Source organism: Pristis pectinata, chromosome 9 (genome assembly GCF_009764475.1).
Source record: "Pristis pectinata isolate sPriPec2 chromosome 9, sPriPec2.1.pri, whole genome shotgun sequence".
Lineage (NCBI taxonomy): Eukaryota > Metazoa > Chordata > Chondrichthyes > Rhinopristiformes > Pristidae > Pristis > Pristis pectinata.
Window position 1 is genome coordinate 6,216,323 of NC_067413.1, and position 21,745 is coordinate 6,238,067.

The 21,745-nt window shown below is 42.6% G+C and overlaps 1 protein-coding gene across 1 annotated transcript in view; it reads left to right on the forward strand.

The window, feature by feature from the left end:
• mtdha (metadherin a) overlaps positions 1–21,745 on the forward strand; it is a 71,358-nt gene that overhangs the window by 35,393 nt on the left and 14,220 nt on the right. The window contains exons 4-9 of the mRNA XM_052023535.1: positions 2,928–3,116; positions 3,676–3,930; positions 8,883–8,966; positions 13,428–13,526; positions 15,556–15,680; positions 21,023–21,139. Of these exons, the coding sequence (XP_051879495.1) occupies positions 2,928–3,116; positions 3,676–3,930; positions 8,883–8,966; positions 13,428–13,526; positions 15,556–15,680; positions 21,023–21,139 (869 nt within the window). The remainder of the gene's footprint in view (positions 1–2,927; positions 3,117–3,675; positions 3,931–8,882; positions 8,967–13,427; positions 13,527–15,555; positions 15,681–21,022; positions 21,140–21,745) is intronic.

A 21,745-nucleotide genomic window follows, 5' to 3' on the forward strand; every position in this document is an offset into this window, starting at 1 on the left:
TGCAAATGTTTCTTATAAAAGTATCTACAAATTCTCATGTTGTTTTCTGTTGAATATGCTTCCAAGCCCCTTCAGACACTACCTCACTGATTGTAATCCCAATGAAGAGTTAAATATGTTCATCTTTAGCTGTCCTTACAAAACCTCCTTCATTTCCTTAAACTTCCTTTGCATTAAATTCTACCTGCCACATGACTACCTACTCCGTAAACCTGACCTCCTGGCATCCACAGGTATATCTTTGGGGAATGTACAAGTATTTGGATCTGCTAACTTTGCAGTTGTACTGCCAAGTCCAGTCAGTTAATTCACATCATGAAGAAGAGGTCCCAACACTGAATCCTGGGGAGCACAATACTGTCTTTCGCTCTGGTGTGATGCATGAAATTCCAACAGCATTTTACTGTGATGTCATCTTTGTGTTCTTGTATTTGAAGGTGTGCTGGAATTTGAACCCATAGCTTTGTACAAGAACACAATGAATGTTAGGACCCCAGGGAGTATTGAGGAACAAAGGGACCTCTGTTTACAAGTCCAAGGATTCATGAAAGTGGCAGCACAGGTAGATAAGGTGGTGAAGAAGGCATATGGGATACTAGCCTTCATTATCTGAGGCATAGAATATATGAGCAGGGAGATTGTGGTACAACTTTACAAAAATGTTAATCCACAGCTGGAGTATTGTGGCAATCAGATCTGACGTGCTTTAGGAAGGGTGTGATTGCACTCGAGTGCAAATAAGATTCAGAGGGATGTTGCCTGGGACAGAACACTTCAGTTATGTGGAGGAACTGGAGGCTGCATTTCATTTCCTTGGAGAGGAGGGATCTGATACAAGTATACAAAACTGTATAGGGCATGGGTGAGGTAGGAAATTTTCTCCATAGCAAAGGTATGTGAAACTAGAGAGTACAAGTCCAGGGCAAGAAGTTTAGAAGGTATCTGAGGAAGGATATTTGCACCTGTTGGGCAGTTGGAACCGGGAACACTCTGCCTAAGTGGCTGTCAAAGGCAGTATCTAGACAAGCAGTTGACTTGCCAAGGCATAGGAGGCTATGGGATTAGTATAGATAGGTACTTTAATGGTTGGCGTAGATATGATGGGCTGAAGGACCTGTTTCTGTGTTGTATGACTCCTAACTTGAGCCATTTGTGAACCCTGTTCAGCATGGTAACTTGCTGCCTTTTGCTGTCTCTAAAGGTCATGGTTACAGATTCTGACTTCCTTCTATCTCTTCTAAACTCTCAGTATATGCATTTTTCTCCATCTCCACTCTATTAGGGCAAAGTCTTCAAGTAAATCATATGGCAATGGCAATCATATTGTTTAACTAGTCATAAGGAACTTGGGAGCGTAAAGCAGCAAGATTTTTATTATATAATACAGAATGAGTAACATGCTCCCACACAGGAGAAATAACAGCAAATTGGTAGAGGAACAGTCCCTCATCATGAAGGGAAATCACCTCTAAACTTGGGCAATTTAACTCGGCATCTTAAACTGGCACACCAAGCTAACGGGTTGAAACAATGCAGTTAACATTTTTTTAAAAAATAAAGATACAACTATTTATGTAGAGTTGGGTACTGAGTCAGATGTCGGGAGTTTTTTTGCCAGTTAAGCTTGCTGTATATTGAGTAAAATGCAAGCTTAACGATTACTATCATAGATAATCTTATTGATTACTCTCATAGTAAAAGTTTCAAAGCATTGAAAGAGGCTCATTGCAACCTGCAGGGTCTTTCCATTTGATTCCGTTCTTCCGTGTTTGCGTTTATAGAATTATAAAGGGCCCCACGATAAAGGTGGTCGTTTGGCCCATGCTGTATGAACAAGGTGTTCAATTAAAAATGCTGGAAGCACCCAGCAGGTCAGGCAGTATCTGAGGAGAGAGAAAAACTTAATTTTTCAGTTTGAAGACCTTGAATCACAGTGATTAAAAGTTAGAAAACGTATCTTAAGTTGCAGAGAAGGGGGAGGGGTGAAGACAACCAAGGGAATGTCTCTAATAAAGTGGATACCAAGGGAGATTGACTGAGGCAAAAGGCAGTGGTGCTGGCTGAGAGAGAGGGTGGTGAAACCTTGTGAACTGCAGCTAAGCTGTCTGGCAGAGGGCTGGGTAGAGGAAGGTGAATGAGGGCAGAAGAGAGGAACAAAATGGCTGGACCTGTGATGCAAAACACTTCAGTTGCTGGAAACGTGAAATAAAAAAGAATTCGGGGCATAAAACAAACTGCCGGAGGAAGTCAGTGGGTCAAGTGGCATCTGTGGAGGCAAAGGAACGGCCAATGTTTCGGGTCGAGACCCTCCATCAGGACTGCAGGGTCATGCAGTTTGTTCTCAGCAGCACGTGCAAGTCTCAGCTGGGCTCAGTCATAGGAAGACGAGAGCGGTAGAAGCAGGAGGTTTCTCACCAGAGAACGGATTTAGTGATGATGAACACCTGATGCAAGAACATTTATGCAACCCGACAAGCAATGGGAAATGTGTTGGATGCTCTGAACGGTTCCCCAGTATGATAAGGTGGATTCTTGACCTCACAATCTACCTCGTCATGGCCTTGCACCTTATTGTCTGCCTGCACTGCACTTCCTCTGTAACTGTAATACTTTTTATTCTGCACTCTGTTATTTGCCCTTGTACTACCTCAATGCACTGTTGTAATGAAATGATCTGTATGGATGGTATGCAAGACAAGTTTTTTTCACTGTACCTCAATAATAAACCAATTTACAAAGTTATGGCCGGGTCGAGATTTTGAGGCTACTTTCAGACTGGCCAGGAGTGATCCAACTCCTTGCAATTAGATTCACTCCCCTGCCTTTTGGATCTCAATTGTTACCCTTTGGTTGTTCACCCTACTGCCTTTTTTAATGGTGAGGAAAATGTGTATGTTTGTTATGGGGTTTATTTGGTTCATTTACAGGTGCATGGGAAACCAAAATCAGTAGCCGGGAAAAGCAGCGACAACGCAGGCGCGATAAAGGGATAAGTGATACTTCTTCCATGGATTCCAGTCTTCCAGCAGGTGGATCTGAAGGAATTTCTACTCAGCAGCACACACAAGCCCCATCTGGGCTTGGGTCACGGAAGGCCAAAGCAGTCGAAACAGCAGGTTGGTCATTAATAGCAGGACTTGGTGAAATAAACAATGATCTGATGCAGGAAATTGTATGCAACCCGATACGGGGTGAGATGGATGTGTTGGATGCTTAGTTCAGGGCTTTGTCGAGGTGCGGAAATGTCTTGAAGTTGTATGCTGCTTCCATTGAGAAGTGTTTGTGTAATTCTCATCTCTACTTGTATTTTGAATGCTAATTTTTTTATTGAATTTGCGTAGATATTTTTTATCAATTTTATCCCAGATGGTCTCATAACCAAAGATGATTTTGGAAAGAGGTGGTGTTGGTGAAGAAGTAATCAAAGATTAGGTTGGCATCCTTGATATTCAGCCCTAAGGCTATAGTTGGTGTGAAATGGGTAACTTTGGTGGGTGGGATTAATTTACTTGGATTCAGAAATGAGTACAACTAACATAGATTACTTTTACTATCAATGAATCTTGATGTAGGTTTCTGTTGTAAAATGCATCTTAATGCCTTTGAAATGAGTTACAAATGTGATTTAGGTATTTCGTTTTAATAAGGCTTAATGGGTGTTCTTTTTCTTCAAAGTTGCTCCTGGGTGGGGTGAACAGCAAGCAGTGAATGGAGGAGGTTGGTGTGATATCCCAGTGAAACTGCCCGCTCCGGTTAATGCAACCAAGGAAGACAAATGGCGGCAAATCCCTGTCCTGCCCAATGCAAAAAGAAACCCAGATCAGCCTGCTTGGGGTCAGGAGCATGGCGATACCAGTGCGGGGGCTAAAGAATGGACTGTGCCCCTGGTCGACAAGACTTGGAGTGAGCACGCCCTTTTCCCCAGCATTGGTGAGTGTTCTTCAGCTTTGAGTTTGGGCTCTTAATTTACAATCGATTAGAGCGAAGGAGGTTATTTCATTTAACATGAAGTAACTTTTATTCAGGATGACCCAAGGTAATTTGAAGGAAATCTCTTTGAAATATTTTCATTGTTGTAATGTACTGCCACTTTGTACACAGCAAGGTCCCAGATCTTGGCTCCCTTGGTCTTATCATGCGGTCTTTTGTGTCCACCTGAGGGTGGTGCACCTTCAATTTGATAACTTCCAGACAGTTTTGTAGGTGAAGTTTTGCATTGATGTTGAGCTATGGGAGGTAAAAGATCTCCGTCATGGAGTAATATGGCACAGAAACTGGCTCTTCAGCCTACTGTGGCCACACTGACCATCAAGCACCCACTTACACTAATCCTACATTAACATTGTTTTATTCTTCCCACATTCCCATCAACTCCCCCCAGATTCTACCACTCACCTACACACTAGGGACAGTTTACAGTGGCCAATTAACCTAATCGTCTTTTGAGATGTTGGAGGAAACTGGAGCATCCAGGGGCAATCTGCATGGTCACAGGGAGACTGTGCAAACTCCACACAGACAGCACCGGAGGTCAGGATTGGATGTGGGTCACTGGACCTGTGAGGCAGCAGCTCTATTAGCTGTAATGCTGTGCTGCTCTGGTTGAGTTCACTAGTCTATAAATCTCAGCTGGCATTTGGATACCAACGTCCCTGAATGTCCTATCAGCTAATGACAGGAAACAGGTTTTGCTGTTGAGTGCTATCCATGTACTGTGGAATGAAGATGAGGTCAGGTTCTCCTGTGGTGACATCTATTGATGAGTAAAAAACTTGTTGTCTGAGGTCACACCATTAGAACAGCCACTACGTCACAGACTGTTTGCGACTGCTCACAAGTTGACACACATTCAGATATTTAACATTCAGTTACTGCTCTGTTTTACAAAGGAATGTACTCTTAAAGACCAGCTGGAGTTAATAAATTTATGTCTAATCATGTGGATCTTTCTATTTTACTAGAAAGTCTATTAATTATTAGTTTTCATTTTGCACTATTTGGCCAAAATAATTCTTCTTTGAACAATGAGCAGAATAATTAATGAAAAGGTCATTAAACAAGAGAATAAGTAATACTAATAACACGAAGGTCATTGCTCCTGTCAGGTCAGCGTGGCTTTTTCATGCAATAATTCAATTGTGTTGCTTGTATTCCCAAACTTTTTCTCTACAGTAATTGGCCAATTCCATTCTGAAGGCTACTATTGAATCTCCATCCATTGCCTTTTGAGCAAATGCATTCATGAGTATGGTAGTTAACTTACTGGATTAGCAGACAGAGTTCTGTGCCATTGACCATAGACCCGAGTTTGAATTCGACCACAGCATCCGGGGAATTTAAATTCAATTAATTAATCAATTCTGAAATTACAAAGGAAAAAAAATCTGGTCTAGATAACAAAAAAAAGCAGGCAGTCCTAAAAAAAAATTGTTTCACAAAAGCCCCTCTGAAAGAAGTCTGTTGTTCTTAACCGTGTATGGACAATGAATGTCAGCATTGTCAGCGACATCTACATCCCATGAACCTGTAATTGAACAAAACAAAGTAAAATTCCAAATCCTGACTACTTGCTGAACAACTGGCCAGTAGTTTGGGCTAATCATTAAACCTTGTGGATCCTATTTAGTTTCATACCCACTGAATGTAGTGTAAGATGCACATTAAAGGTCCTTGAGTGCTGTTTGGGAAATGATTGTCCATTGACTATTTGTATGGGGAAACCAACATTTAATCGCAAGCATTGCACTGAAATACACCTCGAGGAACAAAAATATCAAACTGCTGGAGGGACTCAGCAAGTCAGGCAACATCTGTAGAGGGAAATGGACAATTGGTGTTTCGGGTCAATGTCCATTTCCCTCCATAGATGCTGCCTGACCCACTGAGTTCCTCCAGTAGTTTGATTTTTTTTGCTCTAGATTCCAGCATCTGCAGTCTCTTGTGTCTACACTTCTAGGAATCCTAGCTAGTTTGCTTGGTGGTCAAAAAAGGAACCCAGTCACATTCAATAGATGTGAAACTAAAAATCAGACGCCAAATTCATGATTTTTGGATTTTGACCTGTTCACCTTCTCTAGCTGCTGGCCATTTGCTGAAAGTACAGTTAGAATGGGGAATACATTTTCAGTGTATGTGTATTTAATAGCAGCCTTCAAAATACAAGATACAACAAAGGATTATATTATTCATAGATAATCCCTTGATTTGAGATTCTTGCCACAATTTAAAATAGTGCTTTAAACAGATCTTTGTTCTTCAAATAGTGGGTTCCTTTCAAAAGAAAGAACTGAAGGGAAGGTTAAAAAATTGGAAGGAAACTCGGCAGTTTGAGGTGTCTTTTTTTGCTGATTAAGTGAAGGTGACCTTGTGATTTGGGACTTCCATGTTTACATTTGTTTGCTACAAATGGAAGTTGGCAAGGAGGTGTCATTTTTGTTCTCAATGTGTATGAAATAGAACCCTAATTAAGTGTGAGGGTTTTAGAAATGTTATTCAATTGCTTTATAAATGAGAGAGGTAGTGAAACAGTACACTTGGATCTTAGCCTTTAGGATAAGATCTGGGACTTTAGATTACAGTATGACGTGCAGCATTTTTTTTAAAGTTGTCATTTCCATATTTAACACTAACAGTTTGAAAATATTCTTCGAGTTAAAGGTTCATTCTAAATTTGAAGACTTTAATCACATCTACCTATTTTAAGTTGGGAATGTGTTCAACTATTTGGTAAAGGTAGGTGCATCTGGGTCCTGTCCTGTTCTTTTTCCAAATAAGCTTAGATAACCTAAGGCTTCAGGTTTCTATCCAAATGATGTCTGGCATGCTGCAAGCATTTCTCAGATTTTCTGTTAATGCCCAGCTAGGCAGGTGACTGAGTGGGGAATGGAATTAAACTTGTTACATCAGGATTTTGTGGCCACTCAAAAACTTTGTGTAGCTAAAGATTTTTTTTCTTTAATGGAGCTATTTGCAAAGCTTAGGCACTTTCTCTGCTGTGTGATACCTGACCTCATTGCTGTATTGTTTACAACTTGTCCTGATGAAGGATCTCAACCCGAAACATCAACTGTCCATTTCCCCCTACAGATGCTGCCTGACCCGCTGAGTTCCTCCAGTGCCTTTGTGTGTTGCTCCAGATTCCAGCATCTGCAGTCCCTTGTGTCACAAAGTTATTTCTGATCTTGTTTGTCATTTGTTTCTCTCTTTTAAGAGGGTTCTTATTTGCTCTAATGAATTTGCATGGCTCAAATAGCATCCGGGGATGATTCGATTAAGCTAAAGATGTTATGCGAGTCAAATTCTTTCACAGACAGACTTGACCTACTTTATTTCTCTCCCCCTTCTGGGTCTCTCTGTCTCCATCTCCGGAGACGGATTAACCACGGACGTCTTCGACAAACCCACTGACTCCCACAGTTACCTCTTCCCACCCTGTAACTTGTAAGGACGCCATCCCCTTCTTCCAGTTCCTCCCCCTCTGCCGCATCTGTTCCCATGATGAGGCTTTCCATTCTAGGACATCAGAGATGTTCTCCTTTTTCAGTAACTGGGGTTTCCCTTCCATCACCATCAATGCTGCCCTTACCCGCACGTCTGCCCTCCGTCCCCTCCCCCCCCCCGACATAACAGGGACGGTTCCCCTTGTCCTCACCTATCACCCCACGAGCCTCTGCATCCAACACATCATTCTCTGCAACTTCCGCCACCTCCAACAGGATCCTACCACCAGACACATCTTCCCCTCAGCCCCTCTCTCTGCTTTCCGCAGGGACCATGCTCTCCGCGGCTCCCTTATCCACTCGTCCCTCCCCACTGATAACACGCCTGGCACTTATGCCTGTAACCGCACCAAGTGCTACACCTGTCCCTACACCTCCTCCGTCACCACCATTCAGAGTCCCAGACAATCCTTCCAGGTGAGGCAGCGCTTCACCTGTGAGTCCGAGGGTGTCATTTATTGCATCCGGCGCCCCTGGTGCGGCCTCCTGTACATCGGTGAGACCTGATGCAGATTGGGTGACCGCTTTGTCGGGCACCTTCACTCTGTCCGCCGTAACAGCCAGGATCTCCCAGTGGCCACCCCACTTCAATTCCACATCCCTCTCCCATACCGATATGTCTACCCATGGCTTCCTCTACTGCCACATAGTACCCAGATGCAGGTTGGAGGAACAACACCTCATATTCTGCCCTGAGAGTCTCCAACCTGATGGCCTCAACATTGATTTCTCCAATTTCTGGTAACCCCCCCCCCAAAACTCCTTTGTCTTTCCTTATTCCTTCCTCCGCCTTGATGACCTGCCCATCTCCTCTCCTCCCCTTCCCCATCCTTTATTCCATGGTCCACTGCCCTCCTACTGGATTCCTCCTTCTTCAGCCCTTTGCCTCTTCTAACTATCACCTCTCAGCTTTTTTTTTAAATCTTTTGAATTTTATTTACAGCGTGGTAACAGGCCCTTCTGGCCCAACGAGTCTGTGCCACCCACTTTAAACCCAAATTAACCTACCGTACATCTTTTTAGAATGTGGGAGGAAACCCGAGCATCTGGAGGAAACCCAAGCAGACACGGGAGAATGTACAAACTCCTTACAGACAGCGGCAGGAATCGAACCCCAATCGCTGGCGCTGTAATAGCAGCATCATCATCCCCCACCCACCTACCTTCCCCCTCTCACCTGAACTCGCCTATCATCTGCCTGTGTGTGCTCCTCCCCCTCCCCCCACTGTCTTATTCTGGGGTCTGCCCTCTTCCTTTCCAGTCCTGATGAAGAATAGGCCCAAAACGTTGACTGTTTATTTCCCTCCATAGATGCTGCCTGACCTGCTGAGTTCCTCCAGCAACTTTTGTGTATTGCTACTTTACTTTGTTCTTCTTTTGCAGGTGCTTGGGCAGGGGTCAATGAAAGGATGAATTCCTCAGAGCAGAAACCATCTTTCTCTCATGGGGCAAAAGTCTCAGTGGCCAGTAAGTATTGAATCAGTCTCTGACATTTAATCTGAAAGCTCTTTCGAATCAACTGCTTTGTCAACGTCGAGTTAGAAATTTGTCGTGTCATGTTTGTGTTATGCAATTGCATTATCGATCAGTTGTATCAGTGATTTGGCAGTGTGCCTTTTTGCATGCAACTATATCAAGTGTCTGAACTTTTGTTTAACTTTTATGTTCCCGATGACATAGAAACTGGTAAATCTTGCACAATTGGTGGTTAAATTTCTAGTCGTACAGAGGTTGTATAACATAGATTGTGGTGAACGGAATACCTCCACATTGGCTTGTTAGAGAACAGTGTTTCTGTATTGAAAACAATGCATGTTGCTGGTCTGATCTACTTGTCCTTGCTTGATCTTACCTGGAAGTTCTTGAATCCGAAATTGTCTGATGCCTGCTAGCTCCCTATTCAAATTTACTTGCAGAAACACCCAGGGAAAGCTATTTTAGTTTGAGGCTGAGTGATTCTTGCTTGGATGTTTTAAAAATAAATTATATAGTTTTCCCTTCCATTGCTCAATGGCATCATTTGCAAAGAAAGGAGTAAGTTAAGATGCAAATACGCAGTGGTGCAGCACAAAAACAGCCTCTTCGGCTCAACATGCCCATCTACACCAGTCCTATATATCTACATTAGGTCCAGAGCCTTCTGTGCCTAGGCAATTTAAGTACTTGTCTAGATGCTTCTTAAATATTGTGTGTGTGTGTTTGCCTCCACCACCTCTTAAGGCAACAGCTTCCAGATTCCAACCACCCTCTGGGGGGGGAGGAAATTCCCCTTCAAATCCCCACTAAACCTCCTACCTCTCATCTTAAACCTAGGCCCTCTTGTCCTAGACACACCCATCAGGCGATAAAAGATTTTTACTGTCTATCCCCCTTATAGACCTCCATCAGGTCACCCCTCAGCTTCATTTGCATCAAGGAAAATAAACCTGGCCTATTCAGTCTCTCCTTATAACTGAAATGCTCCCATACTGGCAGCATCCCAGTGAATCTCCTCAGCACCCTCTCCACCTGTTCTCTTGTTCAGTACCTTAAATGCTTAACAGCCAAATCATTACTTTTCTGGTAAAATCATTGTTATAATGTAGGCAAAGTCTCAGTTGAAGTTGGAACAAGCTTCCAAAAATTGGCATTGACACTTTTTAGATAAAGATGAACTATTATTATTGGGCATCAGCCCTCGGTTTGGTTTCTTGTCCTGAATGCTGTGGCCACATAGCTAAATTTGAAGTCATTAAGCCCTCAACTGCTTCTGGAATTGGCAAATACTTTGTAGTCAACCAACACTATTTATGTCTCTGACCTAACCTACCCTGTAGCTGTGGTGCAGACTAAACATAGGCATACATTATGGATGAGTTCCTTCTAATTGTATTCATTGGCAAGCTGGTTTCTTGAGCTACGCCGGGTGATCAAGTGCTATTACTTGGATGAGAATACTTAAAGATATAAAATGAAGTGCAGTTGCCCAAATGATGAAAGCTTCCTGGTTCTGTGACTGCTAGAAGAGATGTGGAGCAAAGCCAAATACATGGTTTGGTGAAAGTCAAAATAACTGCAGATGCTGGAAATCTAAACTAGAAATAGAAAATGCTGGGAATCCTTAACAGGTCAGACCGCATCTGTGGGAGGATTCCTAGCGTAGGTCAGCTACTTTCTGTATTGTGGAGAGCCGAGGCTGTCACATGACAGCACAGCCCAGCACCTGGTTGAAAGCCACACCACTGTCAATCAAGGCTTGGCTCCACCCCCACCCATCAGGGCACACCTGATGATTGGCCTCGGTAAACACCTTTGTACCTGGCCCCGGGCCATTGCTCTGTTCGAACTACCTGGGCTGGGCCACCCCCAGCCCTCCAGCAGTATAAAGAGTGCTCCATGTGTTGGTTCTGTCTCTTTGTTGCCCCAGAGGAATTGTGCAACAACGCTGGAGAGACCACCAGTAAGCTGTGCACCTCAACAGGTTTAGAAGCATCTTAAGTTAGGATTCCCTGGGCGTGGGGCCGTGCCTGCACTGAGTCAAGGGGTGGCGGGTAGCGTAGCGCTTTTCCTTGATCGTTTGTACCCAGTTCGTTGTGTGTGTACATGTATTTTACCCCTGTTGCGATTTTCCCACACGTGCTATCACTGGTGCATGTGTTGCCCTCATTATCTTTACCCGCATTTGCCTTTGTAAATAAAATCTTTCCTTGCCAGACTGTGTTCAGAGTCCTTCACTTTCGAGACCTCAAACTTGTCTCACAACACCTTCCAATTGAATAGCAGAGAAGTGGACAGTGAAGAAGGTTGTTTAAGGTTACAACAGGATCTAGATCAGCTGGGAAAGTGGGAAAAGGAACTTAACTTGGACAAGTGTGAAGTGGTGCATTTTGGGAAGTTAAAGAAGGGCAGGACTTGCACAGTAAATGGCAGGGCCCTCAGGGGTGTTGTCAAACAGAGCAGGCTAGAGGTAGAAGTTCCCTGAAAGTGCTGACACAGGTAGACAAGGTGGTGAAGCAGCTTGTTTTCATGGGATGGAACAATGAATACCAATATTACAGCTGTAAAGAACATTGGTGAGACCGGACCTGGAATATTGTGTACAGTTCTGGTCACCACACTATAGGAAGGATGTGATTAAGCTAGAGAGGGTGCAGAAAGCATTCACAATGATGCTGCCAGGACTGGAGGGCTTGAGTTATAAGGAGAGACTGGATAGTCTGGAACTGTTTTCTCTGGAGTGAAAGAGGCTGAGAAGTGACCTTCTAGAGGCTTATAAAATAATGAGAGGCACAGATAAGGTGGATGGCCACAGTCTTTTTTCCAGCATAGGAGAGTCTAAAACTAGAGGGCATAGGTTTAAGGTGAGAAGGGAGAGATTTAAAAGGGACCAGAGGGGGCAGGTTTTTCACAGAGGGTGGTGGGTATGTGGAAGGAGCTGCCAGAGGAGGTTGTAGAGGTGGGTACAAATACAACATTTGAAAGGCACTTGGACAGGTACGTGGATAGGAAAGGATTAGCGGGATGGGGCCAAAGGCAGGCAAATGGGGCTAGCTCAGGAAGGCAGGTTGATCGGCCTGGACGAGTTGGACTGAAGGGCATGTTTCTCTGCTGTATGGCTCTGACTGAATGATTTGTTCCTGTTTATTTGTGTCTATATCTGGAATAGAGATGGAACTACACATTGCTGTCATTGTGGCATTGTTTTGCTTGTTGGAACAGTGAGAAAATGTTTGTCCAGCTCTGATTCTTATTTGAAAATAAATGGTCTAAATCATTCTCGGTCATCCCGTGATGACAACTTTGGCCAAATCAAACTTGGTAACTTTTTTTTTAGATGGTATGAGTATTATTTCTAAATTAAATCAGAGACCTCAATGGCCCTTGAAGATTGTGACTGAGTTTTTGGAGGCTGTAGAACACATTTTGAATGTAAAGTTTTTATTTGTAAAAAGAAAGTGGCAAACTGAAATTGAGAATGATTGAGCAATGAATGAATAACTATTCTTTGCTAAAATATTCACAGCATTACATTGTGTGTTTAATTTCACTCAACAATGCTAGAAACACTCAGCAGGTCATGCAGCATTTATGTAGGGGAAATAAGGTTAATATTTCCGGTCAGATCTTTCCTCAGAAAGCAAAAGCAGAATTCTGCAGGTACTGGAAGTCTGCTGTAAAATTTGGAACTTTCATCAGAACTTAATAATTGTGACTTGCAATGATAATTCTGTTTAAGATTGGTAATGAGCTGGTTATTCCACCCCCCCCCCCCCCCCCCCCCCATCCTGCAATATTTGATTTTTTTTGTCACTAGTCAAATGCTGCACCTTTTTTTGCCCTGGGGCGGGGGCGGGTGGGGAGAGAACTTTCCCAAACTTTGAATTAAAAAGCCTTGTCACATTCTTGACTCTCAGTTGGTTAATAATCTGTTACAATCAAAACATTATTTTAAAAAAAAAGTCAAGCATTAGAATGCAAGTAATTTTTTGCTTAAAAACAAGCAAACTATGGGGATAAGGTAGGTAGTAACAATCTTTTCCCATGGTGGGGGTGTCTAAAACACAAGATGAGAGGCAGTTTACGGTGGATCTGAGGGGCCGTTTCCCCCCACACAGAGTGCTTGGAATCTGGAATACGTTGCCTGATGATGTGGTGGAGACAATTTTTAAGAAACATCTAGTCAGGTACTTGAATGGCCAAGGCAGAGCGATGTGCAGCCCAAATGCAGGTAAATGGGACTAGTATTGATGATACAGTGATCAGCGAGGACATGGGCAATTGAAGGATTCTGACTGTATGACTGATCAACAATGTTTTTTCTTAAGAATATCCCACAAGTGGAACAAAATCTAGACTGAGGTGTTCTGTCATTTTGAGGAGCTGTGTTTGAAACCTGTAATTTTAAGACATTTTGATCATGTACAAGTTCCTCCTCCTCCTTTCTAACAGGTACCACCAGTGAACCAGCTCCCCAGCCAAGCACTACTGACCATCAGTGGGATGCTAACCCAGCTCCCAGCTCCATTGATGATGCGTGGTCTGGGATAAGTATGTTGCGTGTTTTATTTTAAATTAAGAGTACTAAACATGTTAAAATTGTATGATGACTAAGAGAAGGAAAAGCCAGAAAGGGTAGTTAAATTATTATGGCCTACCATAGCTGCCAGCTGATCATAAATTAGTGGTGATTGTATTAATTAATTTTGTTGGCAGAATATATAAGAGGCATGTCATTAAAAGGCTTCTGTTCTATTAGAATTGGTATATAAACTTGAACTAGTATGATTAAATTGGAAGCAGGTTTTGTTATGGAAATTTCTATTTAAGAATTAGGTTCAGGCAGCAAGAAACTTTTCAATTTAGTTCAGTGAGTAAAGACTGTGGCTCAGTTGGCTTCTCTTTTAGAATGGCTAACAAATTGCTTTGGAATGTTTGCTAAATAGAAACCTGTGTTGAAAGTAAATTGTTCTTTACAAATGGTTAGCTGTCAGCATTTTCTTTGCCTTGCTCCCACTCCCCACAATTCCCAGACCCACCCAAAGGTTGGATGGTATATAGGTTGACACTACACTTTTTAAATGTGAGGAAATGGCCGTTGAGACAAGTATCGTAGAGCATGCCACCCTTGTGAAGTTGACACTTTGGGAGAGGAGGAGCAAAAGTTGGTTGAATTCTCGTTGGCTTTTAAATCTTGCTCCTCTCACTGTTAACCTATGCTCTCTAGTTTTAGACTCCCATCAAAGAAGACTATCTACCCTATCTATGCCCCTCATAATTTTATAAACCTCTACGGTCACCCCTCAGTCTCCTATTGCCATCAATACCAAGGTTGTTAACCAGTATTTGAATGGTAACTACTTGCTTCACTGCCCCATTTCCAGTTGTTAAATTTACTACTAGATATCTGATACCATTTTTGACATGAAGGCATACAAATGCCCAACCTTCTGTAAATTAACACCCAATTACCTTTGCAGCAGTGCCTTTGAACTGCAAGTAATTTTGAGAGGCTAAGGCACATCTAAAGGCAGCTGTTCTGGGGCACATCAAGAGCTAAGTGACCCAATCTATTAAGCCATAATAGCAAGTTGCAATTATGATTGCTGTTTTCCCCAGTGTGGTTATAAATTGTTGTTTACTAGTAATAGAATTCCCTCTAGTATTTATTTTGGGGATTTGTCCTTTGTCCTCTGCCAGTATTAACTCTAAAACATGACAGCTGAGTACCAATACAGTTTTAAAAATATTCCAGATTGTTTCTTCTTTCCCTTCAGTTTGTCTTTCTAGCTTTCTTTTAAAGTTGTTAACACTTCTATGTAATTGAGAACTTAAAAATATTTGTACTTGGTCTTTAAGTAGAGACGTTCACTTTGCAACTTCCGCCTGTTCCGCAGTGTGTTTGACGGAAGACAAGTTGATTCTTATTCTTGCCTTAATTTCCGTCTTTGGATGGTTTTCTAAGCAAACTATGTTACTTAGTGTGATCACTCCGTTTGAACTATCCGTTTATAATAGGCTGTTTCTCTTTTAAAGGTCATTAAGAAAGAGACGGAAGGAATCAGTAGAAATAGTAGTGGTTTTGTTCATCCATTAGTTTCTGTGTTGGTGGTGAACCCACAAACTGTGTGCCTCCCTTGTTCAATTTAAGATGCGGGCTGGAATATTTAGTGCTGAACATTTGAATTTTTAAAAATTGCAATGTATAACATTTTAGCCTCTAAACACCAATTGGTCTGTCCTTTAAGGCACCTTGTACCTTAAATCATAGCTGTTTATGTTCTCCAATGTGCAGCCTTAACAGAAATTAAAGCTGACTTGCTTTAACAATTGTTCAATAAACAAACTGTTGGAGGAACTCAGTGGGTCAGGCAGCATCTGTGGAGGGAAATGGACAGTCGACGTTTTGGGTTGAGGCCCTTCATTTGGAACAGTCACTGTCCATTTACCTCCACAGATGCTGCCTGACCCGCTGAGTTCCTCCAGCAGTTTTTTGCTCCAGATTCCAGCACCTGCAGTCTCTTGTGTCTCCGTAACAATTGTTCGAATTGATTTGATTTCTTGTCCATCGCTTTTTTAGATGGAATTTCAACAGCCGATCCAAGCTCTGACTGGAATGCCCCAACAGAAGAATGGGGTAATTGGCCAGCGGAGGAGCCTGCTCCAGCTGTGCAGCCTGAGGAGACTGTTGCAGAAGCTCAGAAGGTTGGTAACCCTGGGCATTGTTGCTGAGCTCCCCTTCCACAACCTTCACACCCCTACGCAAGGTTACACACACAGCACAACGGTAGGGATGTCTGTTGCCTTGTGTGCATTTGTGTAGTTAACATGAGTTCAAACAGTGGTGAACTCAACAGGGACCATGTGATCTTTGTATCCTTAGCATTTTGGCCCAAGTGATGCGGTTTACAATGGAGTGATTGCATACATCATTTGTATTGGAAAAATCTCACACTTGTGTTCTATTTTTAAGCAATGCTATTAGGAACTACACTTTGGTCACGGAGAGCCATCAAGTACTTAGAAAAATGCTTTTATAAATTCTTCTTGTACAGTCCATGCCTCACAAATGAATGCAGTTTTAGTCCGGAGAGTAAACTTATAAAAATTTTGGTTGCAATTTTTGTTTCTTAAATTACAGGTTTTAATGCTAGTTTATAACTGCAGGAAATAAAATAATCAAAACCAAAAGGTAATTTTATTTTTTTGATATGCCTAAGCAAGCACTGTATTAACCTGTGCTCCCTGCTGCTTGGAGTGGGATAATTTGAAGCAGATGGGGGAAATGGATAAGTAAGAGAATTCGAGCAGTGAGAATATAGTAAGGAAATTGAAAAGGGAATATAATGAAATGGCAAGGTTGAAAGAAAGTAAATGATTTCAAAACTGAGATGAGCAATTGGTGTGGTAACAACAGCATGGTTTTTAAATTACTGGCCGTCAGAGCCCTAGGGTACTGTTCCTGAGGAATGAGATCAAATCCACTCCTAGGCAGCTGCAACTTTTAAATTTAGTTGGTTAAATATTCTGGAGCCAGAAAGGGTACTATAATAGTGGCTTCAAAACTACCAGGTTATTGTTCAAATGCCATCTGGTTCAGTAATGTCCTCTTTGGAAAGGAAATATTTCCTATTTTGCTAGAAGAAATGCATTTAAGGTGAGAGAAGGAAAGTTTAAAGGAGATGTGCGGGGCAGGGTTTTTATTTACTCGAAGTGGTAGATGCCTGGAATGGGCTGCCAGGGGTGGTGGTGGAAGCAGATACAATTGTGGCATTTAAGAGGCTGTTTGACACATGAATATGCAGAAAATGGAGGGATGTGGATTATGTGCAGCCAGAAGAGATTTAGTTTAATTTGGCATTGTGTTCAGCACAGACATCGTGGGCGAAAGGCCTGTTTCTGTGCTCTTCTGTTCTATGTTCTATTTGGTCTAGCCTATATATTTGACTGCAGACCCACCAATGTGGCTGACTCTTCTTTGTGAAATGGTCCAGTGAACAACTCAGTTGAGTCGATTGGGACCGGATCAACAATGTAGACCTTGCCATGTCCTCCTTAACAATATATTATAGAAACAAATCAAAACTGTACAGGAGTGGGAGATGTTAGTGTTTGGAGTGGTGGAAGAAATAAAACTAAAGGAAGTGGGAAGCAAACTGTGAAGAAAGATTATTGAATTTGATCAATTAGAAACATAAAACCCTTGCAGCACAATTCAGGCCCTTCGGCCCACAAAGCTGTGCCGAACATGTCCCTACCTTAGAAATTATTAGGCTTACCCATAGCCCTCTATTTTTCTCAGCTCCATGTACCTATCCAAAAGTCTCTTAAAAGACCCTATTGCATCCGCTAATAATAAGGATTTCACTTGAGGTGTTAGTTGATTTCTGATTCCTGTCCACTTCATTGCCCCACTGCAGAATTGAAGCAAGCTGAGAATTATCCAGTCACTGGGAAAACAACTGTCTGGATGTGAGCCAGAAATCACCAATACTCCTTTCAGTTTCCAAAACTCTAACCTAGTCAAGCTGAGGTAGCAGGGCTGTCATGTTTGCAGCTGTGCCATGTGTTAGTTTGGAATTCCCAGCTGCGTTGAGCTCTATTTCGGGGGCAAAGAGTGGTTCTCCCAAGAAACTGCCTCCTCTTGAGAACCTTACAGCCTTATGGTGCTGACAACAGTGCCACTCTCTCCAGCCCGGGGGCTTCACCTTTTAGATGGATTGTAGACCGTTTGAACGAATTTGTAGTGTTAAGGGGATTGTGATTAATATGATATATACTTGCGTGTGCTTGTTCAGATTGCACTAATGTAAGTACACTTATGTAACAAAATGTGTTGGGAGCTTGTTAATTTGTCTAGGGCATTACAAATTCTACGGCTACCCCCCAGCACCAAAACATAATGTTAAAAAATAACTTAATCATGTTTTCATTATTTTTAGCAATGAGATTATTTTCCTTTAATGTGGTGAACTCTATATGAACAAACAGTAAACTGGCATTAAGGAAGACCATGAATTAGCAGAAGTACTTTTAGTATTCCACATACCTCGAGCCATCAGAAATTGTGCTGCAGATGTTTTCATATTTACAATACTTAGATTTCTCTGCTGCAGGGGTTTGCTATTTTGGGTTCTTGTATTCACAGGAGGGCAGCTCAGCTGTCACAAGCAGCAGAGTCTGATGGTGATAGCATTGCAGGAGTAATGTGAGTTGGTGTCCTCAGTGATTCAGGGAGCGATGTAGAAGAATGGTGAGATAGAGACCTTTCGGTTACTGAGCAGCAGGTTGTGCTTAGGTTTGGTGGCCAGCTCACAGATGGTACCCAGGGCTGGAAAGACATTAATTACCATGGCTTCCTATTGAGATGTTTGTTGTTAGCTGCAGAGGTCACTTCTGCCTTTATGCTTTGTCCTGATGTTGTGAAATGATCTGTATGGATGGCATGCAAAACAGTTTTTCCGCTATACTTTGGTACATGTGACAATAATAAACCAATTACCAACTCTGGAAATGTGAAAATAGCAGGAGGTTGAATTGCAGAAATTTGCTTTCCCTGGTGCCCCGTGCCTGCGCTCTGTGCTGTCTGCAAAAGGCACTGCAGTTACTTGCTTTGGCTACTTGCGATTCCTGCCAAACCCATAATCTCGACTAACAAGTAAAACTGGGGCAGCAGACACATGGGAGCCACCTTCCCCTGCAGACTTCATCCTAAGTTGCATATCATCCTGGCTTGGAAGTATCACTGTTCATTAACCATGATTGGGTCCAACACTCTTCCCCAGTGCAATCTCCGCTAGGACAAGTGGCAATGGACCAAGATACAAGATAGCGGTTGAACGTCACTTTCTCCACAGCAATTAGGAATGGGCAATAGATGTTAGCCTTTGCAACAATACCCACATAATTGTAGCAAAAGTAATTGGCTAAATAACAAGCCATGGATGAGAATGAGCATTTCTTTTGGTTGGCAAGTTGAGGTCTGGAAGCTACTACAGATTCAATATATTAACACTCCAATAATCCAGCACCCATGGGACTTTGGTGCTGGACTGGCAGATTTTCCAGATAATTGGATGTTACTCCTATGAATAGTCCAACAACTCTATTTTGCATTTTCTTAACACATCATAGAGCAATTTAGATTTCTCAGCAAATCAGGTGAATTTAAAGGAAATGGGAGAGTGAGCCCTGGTGAGTTTAAAGGGAGCACGGGGAACAGAACCCAGTGATGGTAGGCTGGCAGTGCTGGATGGTCCTGCATGGTAGGCTGGTCTGGAAGGTGAAGTCATGTGGGATCCCGGTGAGCTGGCCACTTGTGGCAACCGTGCAGTGTAAGACATAAAGGCACAAAAATTACTATCAGTTACAAAAATAAATAGTGCAAAAGAGGAAAAATGAGGCAGTGGCTTGGTATCAGGAGTCAGAGGGTGGTAGTGGAGGGTTTTCCAATTGGTAGCCTGTCACCAGTGGTGTGCAGCAGGGATCAGTTATGAGTTCCCTGTTGTTGGTCATCCTTATTAACGATTTGGACAGGACTGCATTTGGCATGGTTAGTAAGTTTGCAGATAATACCAAAATTAATGGTGGTGGACAGTGAAGAAGGTTGTCCAAGATCACAACAGGATCTCGATCAACTGGGAAAGTGGACCAAGGAATAGCAGATGGAAGTTAACTCAGACAAGTGCAAAGTGTTGCATCTAAGTTAAGCCAGTGCAGGACTTGCACAGTAAATGTCAGGGCCTAGAGGGAGTGTTGTAGAACAGAGGCATCGTTCCCTGAAAGTGGCGATGCAGGTAGACAAAGTGGTGAAGAAAGCGTTTGGCATGCTTGTCTTCATCAGTAAGGGCACTGAGTACAAGAGTTAGGACATCATGTTACAGCTGTACAAGACGTCGGTGAGACCGCATATTGTGTGCAGTTCTGGTCGCCTAGCTAAAGGACGGATGTCATTAAGCTGGAAAGGGTGCAGAAAAGATTCACAAAGATGTTACCAGAACTGGAGGGCTTGAGTTATGAGAGGCTAGGTAGGCTGGGGCTTTTATCACTGGAGCATAGGAAGCTGAGGGGTGAGCTTGTAGGGGTTTATAAGATCATGAGGGGCATAAATTTTATCTTTTCTCATCTTTTTCCCAGGGTAGGGGAATCTAAAACTAATGGGCATAGGTTTAAGATGAGAGGGGAAACATTTAAAGGAGACCTGAGGGGCAACTTTTTCACACAGAAGGTGGTGGATATATGGGACAAGCTGCCAGAGGAAGTGGTAGAAGTGGGTACAATTACGTCATTTAAAAGATATCTGGATAGGTACATGGATAGGAAAGGTTTAGAGGGATATGGGCCAAACGCAAATGGGACTAGCTTAGTTGAACATCTTGGCCGGCTTGGATGAGTTGGGCTGAAGGACCTGTTTCCCTGCTGTATAACTGTCTCTGAGTTTCAGCTAGCATGTTTTGGATTGACATAAACAAATGTAAAAGTGCTTCAAACTGTCATTGACCTCAACTCAGCCCGTGCTCTGGACCCTCAGCGTTCCTGACCCCAGATCCTACTGCAATCCCAGCCTACTCACCCAATGATGCACAGCTGACCTCACCAGTGCACGGAGCTGGGGTACATAGGTGACGAGAATTTAGTGTGCTAATGAGTGAGGCAGATGCCGAACCATTAGGATTTCCAAACAATTGGCTAATGGATTATCAGAGTTTTGCTGTAGTGACTTTCTCCACGTAGAGTGAAGATTTGTAGGACAGTGAGTGAACAGCAGGAGGGTGGGAACTAAGTGATAACTCTTCTAGAAAACCAGCAGAGGGACCATTGCCCAAATGGCTGCCTCCAATTCAGTTCGATTCTATATGAAACTGATTTGAGGAGATGCAAAAGTTAACTATATTTTATGCAAATATTCCAGGATGGAATATTTTCTAATTTGTACATTTTCCTTTTTATTTGCCAGTCTGGATGAAGATGCATGCAATTCGACATCAGTGTGAAATGAATTATTGAAGTTGCAATGTTTTTAAAGACTCTCTTGTTAAATTTTGCAGGTGTCAGATGAAGATAAAGAAAAGGCAGATGCTGGTTTGCAAGGTTCTGCGAGCAGCAAATCCAAAAAGAAGAAGAAGAAGAAGAGAAAAGCTGATGACACTGCTGCTACCGCACAAGTGAGCATGCGTCCGTCTCCGGTGCAGTTCAAAAGCTGGCTGCAATCTTGTTTTAAAAAGGTGCCGTAGGTCAGACAGCAAGGGTGACGTAGAGAGAAAGAAAGTGGAAATGGAAAAGCAGTTGCAGATTTTTGGCTGTAGGTTAATTTGTGTTTGCGTAAGAAAATAAGTAACCAGTGGACGTAGATGTTAGATAAAAGAACCAGAGAGGGAAATCACTTTCCTAAAGGCAGCAAGGTATTACAGTTGAGAATGAGCTGCCTGAGAGGGCAAAAGCAGATTTAGTAAAAAGAGATCTAGATAACGGTGGGGTTCAAGTGGAGAGAGTGTTTGGAGTTTCACAAATTGGAAAGCTGTTTAGAACAGCTGGTCTGTGTATAAAAGAAGAGTGGTTTTCCTGTTTGACTCTGTTCTGTTTGGCAGTACTAAAGAGCTCGGTGTCAGGGTGGAGATACTAATGACAAGTTATGGCAGAAGTGATGGAGGTTGTAAAGATAGCAAAGCAGTGAAAGGAATAAAGTCTTGAATGTGTATAGTGTTCCTCTGAAAGGGTTTCAGCGATGTATGTATTGTCTGGAGACACATTAAATGTATCAGCGTTATAAA